Source organism: Pelmatolapia mariae, linkage group LG6, assembly GCF_036321145.2.
Source record: "Pelmatolapia mariae isolate MD_Pm_ZW linkage group LG6, Pm_UMD_F_2, whole genome shotgun sequence".
NCBI classification, from domain to species: domain Eukaryota; kingdom Metazoa; phylum Chordata; class Actinopteri; order Cichliformes; family Cichlidae; genus Pelmatolapia; species Pelmatolapia mariae.
The window spans coordinates 35827032-35839431 of NC_086232.1; the positions used below are offsets into that span (position 1 = coordinate 35827032).

General features: G+C 39.3%; 2 protein-coding genes across 3 annotated transcripts; one reads left to right on the top strand and one right to left on the bottom strand.

Moving 5' to 3' along the window:
* Positions 1–4441: 4441 nt before the first annotated feature.
* On the top strand, positions 4442–9889 carry taf5 (TAF5 RNA polymerase II, TATA box binding protein (TBP)-associated factor). 2 transcript variants are annotated; one of them, XM_063476782.1, is made up of 11 exons: positions 4442–4862; positions 6299–6527; positions 6622–6937; positions 7162–7325; positions 7478–7613; positions 7996–8116; positions 8193–8322; positions 8452–8616; positions 8759–8936; positions 9094–9271; positions 9395–9889. In XM_063476782.1, the coding sequence occupies exons 1-11, from the start codon at positions 4442–4444 to the stop codon at positions 9607–9609; spliced, it is 2253 nt and encodes a 750-aa protein (XP_063332852.1). In that variant the 3' UTR covers positions 9610–9889. The 2 variants fall into 2 exon arrangements, with proteins under 2 accessions (XP_063332852.1, XP_063332853.1); XM_063476783.1 differs by having other exon boundaries at positions 6302–6527.
* Positions 9890–12373, bottom strand: atp5md (ATP synthase membrane subunit k). The gene is made up of 4 exons (XM_063476791.1): positions 12267–12373; positions 10954–11058; positions 10716–10809; positions 9890–10008 (listed from the first exon to the last, which is right to left on the bottom strand). Exons 2-3 carry the CDS (start codon positions 11038–11040, stop codon positions 10720–10722), a joined length of 177 nt encoding a protein of 58 aa, XP_063332861.1. The 5' UTR covers positions 11041–11058; positions 12267–12373; the 3' UTR covers positions 9890–10008; positions 10716–10719.
* Positions 12374–12400: the final 27 nt, after the last annotated feature.

The window sequence follows — 12400 nt, forward strand, 5'->3', positions numbered from 1 at the left end:
CAGGAGCACAAAGTGTTAGCTGTAAGGACATTCAAGGTGAAACAACAGTGATCAATCCAAAATTACATCATCATTTGGATAATTTATGCATAAATAGTAATGTTCATGTAGTTGGATTCATTTAACTAAATCTCAAGAAACAGATATCCTCCACACACATCCACTGAAATGAAACATTAACAAAAAAAAGAAATAAAGTGATTAGAAATCTGCCTCACCCCTCTCTGCACTTGCAGGACTGCATCGCATGAACATGCACATACACACTTCCCTGCAAAGTGAATGCCTTTTTAATGATGACCTTTGCCATAAATCTTTTTTTTTGGAATAAATTAATATAAATCAAATGTGACAGAAGCTTTCATCTGCTAACACCATCACTGAACCTGCAAACCTGCAGATTTTTTTTCAGAATTTGCTGGTGACACCAATTGTAATTATCACATCAAACACCCCCCAACACCCTCCCCAGTTTTATTGGGTTATATAAACATAGGGCACATCTTCTGTTTCTGTGCAGTAACCATGCAAACACACTCCAACACCCTTTTAATTTAACTCACTGATGCATGTCAGTCGTATCAGCACTCCGCTTATTAGTGCCATAGAAATGTAAGGGTTTATAGCAAGTAGAGAAAACCAGAGCAGTTGAAATAATGATGAAATACAGCATAAATATTGCTAAATGCTACAACTGACTAGATTTTATTGTAAGCTTTTTAATTCAAATAGTATATCGTGGCACTAAAGCAGTGCGAATACCAGACTTTAAAGAGCACATGAAACAGTCGCTTTTTCTTTGAGGGTCTGTGTTCGCTCCAGAAAACCTGTCTCTGTTGGGGGAAGCCACACCCTGCTGCCTCGTGACAGAGAAACTGGGGATGGTGGAAGAGTCCTCCAGCATACACACCAACACAGCACACACACACACTATGGCGAGAGAGAGAAAGCGAGAGAGAGAACTGAGCAAAGTCATCACTGAGGTGTGAAGAGAGGATGAGACTGAACACGCGTCTCTTTTCACCTCACTCACCCATTTCATTATCACTGCAAAGAGCTCTAGAGCAGCTTCACATAAAATGAATAAAAGACCACTTAATCAAACGAATGGCTTGAAAAGTGGGTTTTTTACTCGAATGTGGTCATTTAAGTCATTAAAATAAAATTTTAAAAAGGGAAAAGTGGACAAGAAAACAAGTGGCTTCCTATCCCCAGCTGCATTTGCTAGCCTGACAGCACTGGGGAACCGAGGTTCATGTGGATCAGGGCGGGGCACAAAAACGATCACGCTGTGAAACACTGACACGTGAAAAATAATGGAAACACAGGAAGCTTCTTTGTTTAGAACTGTTTCAGATATCCTCACCAAGGTGATTTTTGTGAGGTAGAAACTAGAGCTAGATGTGAAAAAGCGTTAGTTGATATTTTGCACTTAAAAATTTATACTAAAATGACAACATATGGGACATTTTTGACAACTAGTAGGCTTTGGTACACTTATTTACTGAGACAGGGATACCTACATGACTATGTCAAACATTAGTATTGCTGTATTGTACGATAGTACTGTTCTGAATTTCTTAAATCTTACAATCTGACAAATAACGCCATTATTAAAACAACAGAAAATAAAAATAACACTGAAACTTATCAAAAATAAACTAGAACTGAGCATGAAAAAAAATGAAATGAGTAAACACAGTCTTAGAAACTGACTAACGCTACTAAACCTGTGATATTCATATTATGTTTGGCTAAATAACAGAAAGCGTAGACAAATGCAATATAAATGCATTTTTTTTTTGCAGTAAAACAGCTCTCATTGTGAAGAAAATTTCTGTTATGCTTTATTGTGTGAGCATAAAAATAACAATGTTAGTATATAAAAATAGGCACTTTTACACGAATTAGTCTCATGTAATCGCATCAGTGTCAACATTTGTAAAGAATAATGAAGTATCAAAACAGCTAGAGAAGATTTCTCTCTTTATTACTTTTTACAAATCCTAATTTAATTTTCTGTCATCTCACAGTTATCCTAGTAGAACTATTATTCTGTCATTTCAAAAAACAAACAAACAAAAGATAAAACGCACAACCACAAACTGTAGGGATTTAATACAAGTACAAAAGCACATGCCGCTGTTTCCTTTATAGACATGCAGGCACTGGAAATTCAAGCCATATGGTTGCGCATAAGTAATCAGGCAGGCGCTTTGTAACTTGCTATATGAAGGAGTCACTTACAGATCAAAAACCTTTAGTCTGACATGTGTTTTAAAGTGAAAATGAAAACAGAAATATGTCAGCCGTACAAAGTAATGTTATTGTTATCTTTACACCACAGAAAGGAATGGATTTTCTCTCTAATTAGCAGCTTTACAATGGCCCTGCGCTGATGACCACACCCTGAGCTGCTGGTGTTCACATGTATGTCTCCCACTTTCACCAGCCAACCCCACCCCCATCTCTCCTCCACGAGGAGCAACATAGCCGCAGTGTTATACAACGCTTCTTGTGCCGTGAACCCTTCTTTTGTCCCAGTCTTTAAAATCGACTGAAGCCTGCGTGCTGAACCTGCTGCTGAGTTATCAGAGTCTTAATGTCGAGAATGCATTAACCAGGTTTATAAAGTGGAGATCAGTTACAGCCGGAGCTATACTCAATAATAGACTGCAAGTATATGTTTGTGTTAATTTTTGTTAGAACTCAGTATTATTGTATTTACAGTACATGTATTACACTTGAGGGTGGGGTCAAATAAAAACAAAAAAAAAAACAAATCCAGATTTTTCTGATTTCCAGCAGAGACACAATGAAACAAGATCAAGCTATAATTTTTTACTGACAGGCTCCTTGAAATAAAAACAAATTAACTGCCTCAAAAGATGCACAGTCAGCTGTACATGAATGCATTTGACAGACTGTTCGCTGAAGCAAGGTGTGCTGTCTTCTATGGACAAAAATTCAGACTCAGCAGAATGCAAAGTAAACACCACTCATACTCGTACACAGTTACTGTCCTTCTTGTGTTTCCTCAGTGGTACAAGTTGTCACTTATTATGAAAATGCTACTTATACCTCATCTTACTGTGTCACACATTTTCTGAAGACTCATAAAATATTGTATGTCACTGAAAGAGGCAGATGGACCATAAGATAATGTAAAGTAATGTAAAGATAGAAGTAAAGTAAAGTAAGATAAAGTAATTTTCTTTTTGTTTTCATTCACCAATGTTTTATAGATTTAAAAAAATGCCAGATTGTATTCATAGCAGCAACACATTGTCCAAGGAGGTGGCTGGGATGCTGGCCAGCTGTTGTGTGGGAACAAAGTGCCACCAACTGGTAAAAAATGATATAAATTGGATTGTAAGATTAAATCATGCACAACCTTATTTTTTCTAGGTTTTCATGTGGGGATCAAATGCTTGTCTTTGATATAAATTACAATCAATTTAGTGTCTTTGAAATTTGGACTGCTGTTCTTATAAAACAATATATAGATCATTAGTGTTATATATATATATATATATATATATATATATATATAATATTATTAAGATAGATAGGTATAGATACGTCTTTGGCAAAGTACTGATTATTTTGTCACTCTATAAACAAAACGTTTCTCTGGTGAAACCTATGCACTTGTGAATGCAGTCTTTATGCTGGGGTACAATTAGATATTTATATTATTATAAATAATATACTGGACTGATAAACACACACACACACACACACACACTCAGCTCAACTCAACTACCTCAAAGCATTGAGACTGGACTTACACATCAACCTGTAAATGCTCTTTTTGCACAATATTTTTATGTTTACTGTTCCTGCACTACCTACCTACCAAGTATGTTTACGGTTTCCTTTGCATTACCTACCTAGTTAGATAGTTAGTTTTAGTTAGATGGTTAGTTTTTGTTAATTTATGTTGTAATTTATGTTAGGACAGTCTGTCCTGTCTCTAGTTAGCTAGTTTAGTGATTTTCTGTTAATTTATGTTGTAAATTTATGTTGCATGTAGCACCTTGGCCCTGGAGGAACGCTGTCTCGCCTCACTGTGTACAAACTGTATATGGCTGAAGTGACAATAAAGCTTGACTTGACTTGACTATTATTATAGCATTATAGCATCAGGTTATGAAGTGGGCGGTGTCACAGCAGGTAATTCCATATGTTTGATTCGGCAGACTTTTGACGTCAGCTGCCCTTCCAAACGCAAACCTCAAAACAGTTTTTCATCTCGGGCTGGAATCGAACCGGCGACCTTCCGCTCCCTAATGCGTAAACCGCTACACTACCATACTCATTCGAAGGGCGGGACTTCTGTAACACCACGCTCACTGGTAAGAACCAATCATATGTCTTGGTCTTGTACGGTTGGTGTTTTCCGTTGATTTACGTCGCACATGCGCAATTCATTCTGAAAATGGCGGCCGTACAAGGTGGTATGGGCGACGCTGACATAAAAACAGACATTAAAACAGAACCATCAACCGATGGCTTTGGAAATAACAATGCTAACGATGGTAGAGTGCTCTCTGCGTCTCCCGGCTCCAGCTCTTCGACTGGAAGCAACAAACAAACAGCCGCGGTTACCCCGGAGGACCAGCAGACATTGCTGGCAGTCCTGCAATTCCTCAAAAAGAACAAACTCACAGAGTCCGTCGAGATTTTGCGCCGTGAGGCGGGATTACCGGAAAATTCACTGGACCCGAAGGCGACTGAATCGGCCGGGGCAGGATCGGGAGGTGCTGCCGGTATTGTGGACTTAGAAGGCGGGGATGCGAGCTCTCTTCTCAGCCGAGTTACCGGATCATCCTCCGCCGGAGCCCAGGCGCCAACGAAAGGTACAGTACAGTCGGCTGCCGCTTTTATGTATGAAACACTTAACAAACATCTCCTGATCAACCACGAGTTTGACACAACAGCCTAATATAGTGGTATCAGTTAGGAAAAATGCTCAGAGCGCTAAGAGTTAAGCACTTTTATACTACACTTCGAGTACTAACATATTCGAAGTTTATATAGCCTTACGTTTTACGGCAGGGTTATTTCGTGTTCATTCAGTGAAGCGATTGCAGTGATAATGTGTTTTTAATGTGATGATACCAGTAATCATATGCTGTGTAGGATGTTGAAAGTCTAATTGCAAATAGAAAGTAAAACAGCTAGATATATTGTTATTAACTGATTATACCCTTTCAAGTTAAAAAAAGAGGCAAACTTGAGTTTATATGCGGTGGAAAGAAACCCAGGGTCAGATACAAACTCTGCAGTTCTCTAAAGAAAAAGGAGGTTTAGCTTTACCAAGCATCAAAGTGTAATTAACAGCACAAATCAGACCTTTGATATATTGGTGACTTGGATCGATACACTGCAAAATCGAAAAGTTTGGAAACAGGGAATTTTTATGGTGGTTCGCATCGAACTCGAGATTTATACCTGGCTTTCATGATAGAAAGTTCAAGCACTGGGCAAATAAAGGCATTGCAGCAATATGCACATTGTTTAAGGGGGAAAAATATGTTGGGTTTTGAAAGACTGAAGGAAAAAATTGAATTACTTAACATGAAGAATTTTGATACCTAAGATAAGTAAGGTATTATTATGAGAAGGAGGTTAAAACTGCTAAAATAAAATGAGATTATTGAGGTATTTCAGAAGAAAATGCAGAGAAATCTCTGCTTTGTACAGAGATTTAAGGTCATGCAGAAAGACCTCCTTTCTGTATATTAAAGACAAATAACTTTAATTTTTAAAACACATTGCATGGCCACTAACTCCAGGATATAGAGAGAATATAACATGAATTTATCATGATCTGTTTTGTTGTTGTTGTTGTTTTAAACTCCAAAAACTTGGAGGAATGCTGCATGGTGGAGACTGTGTGGACAAATTGATGTAGATTATGCACATGTATTTTGGTCTTGCCAAAAAATAAAGGGCTTCTGGAATAAAATGTGCAAAGCTTTAGGATATGGAATGCAAAAATCATGCAAGACATTCTATTTGGGCGACTAGTTAGATGACACAGGACAAAAGGAGGATGGATTTTTAATGTTTTAATATTATCAGTCAGTTAAAAAGCAATCACCAGTATAAAGCGGGATCATTGACCTTGGAGCAGTGGTGGTGCATTGTTAGTAAAAAAAAATAAGTTTTATTTATGTATTTACTTTGTAGTTACATTGACAGTTTAGGTAATCTTAAAAAGTATTTTTCCCACGTGGATAAAACCAACACACTGCTAATACAACCCATCTTATTGGGACTTTTTTATCAGCAGTTGCAGAGGACCAGCCAGATGTCAGTGTGGTACTGTCAGCTTACAGCCAGCAGGGAGATCCAACTCTTTATGAGGTCTACTACAGTGACCTCAAGAAGTTCATAGAAACAGTATTGGACTGTCACAGAGCTGAACTGTCCCAGGTCTTCTACCCACTTTTTGTCCACATGTATCTGGAGCTGGTGTACAACAACCATGAAAGTGAGGCTAAGGCCTTCTTTGAAAAGTGAGTCTAATTGTACATTATTCCAAATATCAACCACACTTCATTTTCCGTGCACCTTAATAACTTCATTTCTTTATGTTCACCTCCCTCTCAGGTTCAGTGGGGACCAGGAGTGCTACTATGAAGAGGATTTGCGCGTTTTATCTGGCTTGACCAAGAAGGAGCACATGAGAGGCAACGAGACTTTATTGGACTTCCGCACCAGCAAGTTTGTCCTGCGTATCTCCCGCGACTCCTATCAGCTGCTGAAGAGACACCTGCAGGAGCGTCAGAACAACCAGATCTGGAATATTATCCAAGAGCACCTCTACATTGATATCTTTGATGGCATGCCACGCAGCAAGAGCCAGATAGATGCAATGTCTGGCAGCTTGGCAGGAGAGGCCAAGCGTGAAGCCAATAAAACTAAGGTTGGATTTATACACCACACATTTGGACGTTTGACAACTTGAATTTTGAACCCTTGACCCTATACTGAGGGCATCCAGTAGCTTTTTAAAATTAAGATAGCCTCACATGTATCTGCCACCAGTTTGAGCAATTACTTCTGTCTTCTTTCCATGTTTCTTTACACTTATATACCAAAACTTTTGAAATGACATGTCCTTGTTCGTTTGTCACTCACCATGTGAAGGTTTACTATGGATTGCTGAAGGAACCAGAAATTGAGCTGCCCCTTGATGATGAGGATGAGGAGGCAGAGAATGAGGAGGGTAAACCCAAGAAGAAGAAGCCAAAAAAGGACAGCATGGGCTCCAAGAGCAAAAAGCAGGATCCAAATGCTCCTTCACAGAATAGGTAGGGATTGTTTACACAGTACTGTACTGTGTGTTTGTTGCACACTACTGTAGAGGCTAATCTAATCTTCTTGGTCAGATATATTTTGAATGTCAAAGTCATGCTTTTTGAATCAACTCAGAAAGAAGTCTGATAAAATGTGTCTTATTTAGGATACCCCTGCCAGAACTCAAAGACTCAGACAAGCTGGACAAGATCATGTACATGAAGGAGGCCACGAAAAGGATTCGTCTAGGACCAGATAACCTCCCCTCTGTCTGCTTCTACACTTTTCTCAATGCATACCAGGTAAAGCTTTATGATGCATTTCATTTGTTTGCCAGAGGAGCAGCAGTTCTCCAAAATGATGGTTAGTCAATACCTATTTTTTTGGCCATAGTTTCAGTTGACTTATGTTTTCCTATAGAGGGGACAAATAAAAACAGGGAAAAATAATTTTATCCCACACCTGGAGACTTGTTCATGAGTGATGAATTTAAAAAACAAAAAAACCCTCATTATTCTGACATATTTCTATGTTTCCGGTGTAGGGAAATATGTAGGATTGGGTTCTGATTGTGGATGTTTGGATATGATATCGGTCGTAGTTTCAGAATTGTCATACCTCTAATGATTGTGCATTGAGGCAGTGAAAACTATGACATAAATTAACTGTATTTATTTTCTTAAGGGTCTGACTGCAGTGGACTTCACTGATGACTCCAGCCTGATCGCAGGAGGCTTTGCTGACTCCACAGTACGAGTGTGGAGTGTCACACCGAAAAAGCTCCGCAAAGTCAAGTCTGCAGCAGGTACACTATTTTATACTGACAACATCTTTACTTTTCTAAAACATTGCCCTTGAATTTTTTCCTATTTTCTTTCAAGACTTGAACTTGATTGACAAAGAGTCAGACGATGTGCTGGAAAGGATCATGGATGAGAAGACGGCCAGCGAATCAAAGATAATGTATGGACACGGTGGACCAGTGTATGGCATCAGCTTCAGCCCGGACAGGTAGAGCCACTCGTCCACCTGACGATAATGGAGATTACATGTTTTTTGTTAAATCCTTTAAAAATTACACTATTTATTTATACAACAGGTCAAGCTGTATATGTCATGAAAATGTTTTTCTCTTTTCAGAAACTATCTGTTGTCCAGTTCAGAAGATGGTACAGTGAGGTTATGGAGTCTCCTAACGTTTACCTGTTTGGTGGCCTACAAAGGGCACAACTACCCAGTGTGGGACACACAGTTTTCCCCCTATGGCTACTATTTTGTGTCTGGAGGACATGACAGGGTAGCCCGGTAAGAAACTTCAGACCTTGTTTTGTCATTGTGTGATAGCATATTGGAGCATCATGTTGTTGTTGATCCACATTGGCTCCTTCTACAGGTGCTTTTCATTGGTCCACCTTCTGCTCTTTTTTTTTTTTTTTTTTTTAAACAGACTCTGGGCGACAGATCACTACCAGCCTCTGCGGATATTTTCTGGTCACCTGGCTGACATCACTTGCACTCGTTTTCACCCAAACTCCAATTATGTGGCCACAGGATCATCTGACCGTACCATCCGCGTGTGGGATGTCCTAAGTGGAAACTGTGTGCGCATCTTCACTGGTCATAAGGTTAGAGTTCAACAGACATCATTTAGAAAATGTCATTTTAGTCACATTATTTTGAAATGTGCATAATTGTTCATGTAATGATGTATAGTGCAGCACAGTTAGAAATAGTAAATGCTGTTTAAACATCTGAGTCTAATATTTTAATGTCATCTTCCAGGGTCCCATTCATTCACTTGCTTTTTCCCCCAATGGGAAGTTTTTGGCATCAGGGGCCACTGATGGCAGAGTCCTCCTGTGGGACATTGGCCATGGATTGATGGTGGGAGAGCTCAAGGGCCACACAGATACCATCTATTCCCTCAGGTTCAGCAGGGATGGTGAAATCCTTGCTTCTGGTGAGTGTTCCAAGTTTCTTTATATTTTTCCTTCAAGCGATTAACCTCAAACAACAATTATATGACATGATCACGGCTCAAAAATGCACTATAGCCGGAGTGACAAAGTGTAATGTTTTCTAGGTTCTATGGACAACACGGTTCGCCTGTGGGATGCAATGAAAGCATTCGATGACTTGGAAACAGATGACTTCACGGCAGCTACGGGACACATCCATTTACAAGATAACTCCCAGGAGCTTCTGCTAGGCACCTACACGACTAAATCAACACCTGTTATACACCTTCACTTCACCCGGAGGAACCTGCTTCTGGCTGCTGGAGCCTTCAATCCTTGAGACTATTTCCCCCTGAGAACATAATCAATGGAAGCTAGAAATTATGCAAAACTTTGACTGCCACAAGTAACTGAGGAAGGTTATGGCACAGTGAAAATAACTATCAGTTTACATTTGGCTAGCATAACAAATTCGGTTAGCCAACTATGAGAGCCAAACAGAGGACTGTATGTTTAAGTCGTTGTGTTGAGTACAGCCTTACTGAATACATGGCTGACATTTCTGTACTATAGTCTTTTATACTGGTGCACACTGTAAATAAAGAAAAGTGTTTTCTATGTTTTGGGCATAGATGTTTTTATTGTTAACATTGGAAAACCAAACACTCAAATTTCATTACAAGCATGTCCAGCTGCTCTTTCCATTTCAAGCTGTTGGAAATGATGGGCAAATGGAAGCCTGTAAGGACAAAAGAGAGTCAATCAATTCAACTGAATAACTACAACATGGTGCCAAAGAACACTTTCACACGTGGCAGAGTAAACGACCTGCTTTGCCATGCAAGCCACAGTTGCTTCCCCAATAGTTTTCAAAACGAGCAAGAGATGAGTTTTTTTAAAACATTGTTTGCATACCACAGACAAAATACACATTTAGTGCAAACATGCAAGTGTAGTAATAGATAAGCAGAATAAGCATGGGTGATAAATATGGATCATAACTGTTCTTTCAGCTGCTCCCTTCAGGCGTCACCACAGTGGATTATCAGCCTCCATCTCTCCCCACCCTAGCATCCTCTGTCACACCAACCCCCTGCATATCCTCCTTCACTACAGCTCCATATTCCCAAATAAATATGGGTTATAAATTCTACCATTAAGAGCAGAATAAAATTTTGTGTAATAAAACATAATTAAAGCTAACAATCAGAATTTCATCAATGTTTTGGTTTAGCAGGGAGTAATGAAGAGTTACTATCGCAGTTTGAAAATCAGATATATTTAAAAGAAATCACCTAATGACAAATGGATAGACACAACAGTAACGTTCTGCTAAAATCTGACTTGACCATAGTACTTGGAAAGCTGGTGGATTTCTGTCCCCCAAATCTTGTTGCTTGCCTACAGACTGTAAACACTGAAAAGCAGAAAGACTAACATACTTACATAATCACTTTTCTGTGACAGCAGGCTTTTTCTTAGGCTTCAATTTGAAGAAAAGGGCGATGGCTGCTAGGCTAGCATATGTGGCCAAAACACACTAAAAAAAAAAAAGGGGGGGGGGGGGGAGAAGTATATAAATGCTGTGAGCAATGCAGTATGATAAAGTATGACAGCAGCAGGGACGTAGAGCTTCTTGCTTTTAAACAGCTATACAATTAAGCAGTTTATATACACAACTCACATTCCTCCTTCCTGTGATTGTGTATGAATTGAAGTACTTGGCAATTCCAGTGAACTGGTGCTGGGTTCCAGCGTCATGTCCTGCCATGATGGATATCAGATGGTCCTACACAAGAAAAATGGCAAATAAATAATTAGTATACTATATGATAAGCAGATATATTGACTGTACAGAAAAATAACATCTTCCAGTTGCTCCCTTTAGGGGTTGCCACTGTGCATCACCTGCCTCCGTCTCACCCTATCCCTAACATCCTCGACTGTCACACCAACCCTCTGCATAGCCTCCTTCACTACATCTGTGAATCTTCTCTGTGATCTTCCTCTTTTCCTCCTGTCTGGCAGCTCCAGCATCTTATTCCAAATTTAACCAACCTCTTCTCTAGACTCAAACCATCCTATCCTCGCCTCTTGAACTTTGTATTCAAAGCGTTCGACCTGAGCTGTCCCTCAGATATATAATAATTTCTAATTCCGTCCATCCTGGTTACGCCTAATGGAAATTTTAACATCTTTAACACTGCCACTTCCAGGTTGCCCACCTGTCTTTCTGTTAACGCAACCATCTCACTACCATCGTCTAAAACTCCCTTTTCACTCTTGCTGAAAGAACAAGTTCTCCCAAATGATTACCTCACTTTGTAAGAAAATCATGTCTCTATTTAATATTTTAGGTACATTTTATGGTCGTGATTTGGTTGGGAGCTATTGATCAGAGAAGGCATGACACGACACGCTATATTATCATTTTCTGTAAATGTAGAGAGAGGTGAATTCAGAAATAATCAAGGTCCTAACAGAAACTATAGCTAAAATAAATTAATTCCTAGTACTAGGTAGACTTTATGGGTGTTACTTGAGAAGGGAGCTCAAGCACGTTTGCAACTACTACTCTGATGCACAACAAAAAAAAAACCTATCGGTAAATTAGCTACTTAAAATTAGTACCAGCATAGTTACATAAGAGACATTACAGCCTTTATAGTTGCTAGCCCAACATGGTACGTCATTAAAATATGACCGACGTGAAGGACATGTCTTCGCATGAACACCTAGAATGCCAGGTTCTGCTTCTGGTTAAACAACGCTGCAATTCAAATGCATTAATACGAGACATTTTAGCGAGTAATGCAGACTCTGTAGTCAGTTAACGTTAGCTTGCTAGGTTAGCTTGCTAGGTAGTTTATTAGTTTCAGATCAATGGCTTAAGCAGTACAACATCACAGATTCATTGTAAAGACAACTTAACTCTACTTATAACTGCTCAAAGCAAAGTAAGTGGTCCAACTTCTTTCTCAAGGTCTTGAGACTTACCTTAAACACTCGACCCCCGTAAAACCAGAATGAGACAGGTGCCCTTCAGCAGAGGCCGCAATGCTAAACTCGCTAGGAAGTCCCGCCCATGGTCAGCGATCTAGAACTGCGCCATTATTTGTTAAAAATACTGT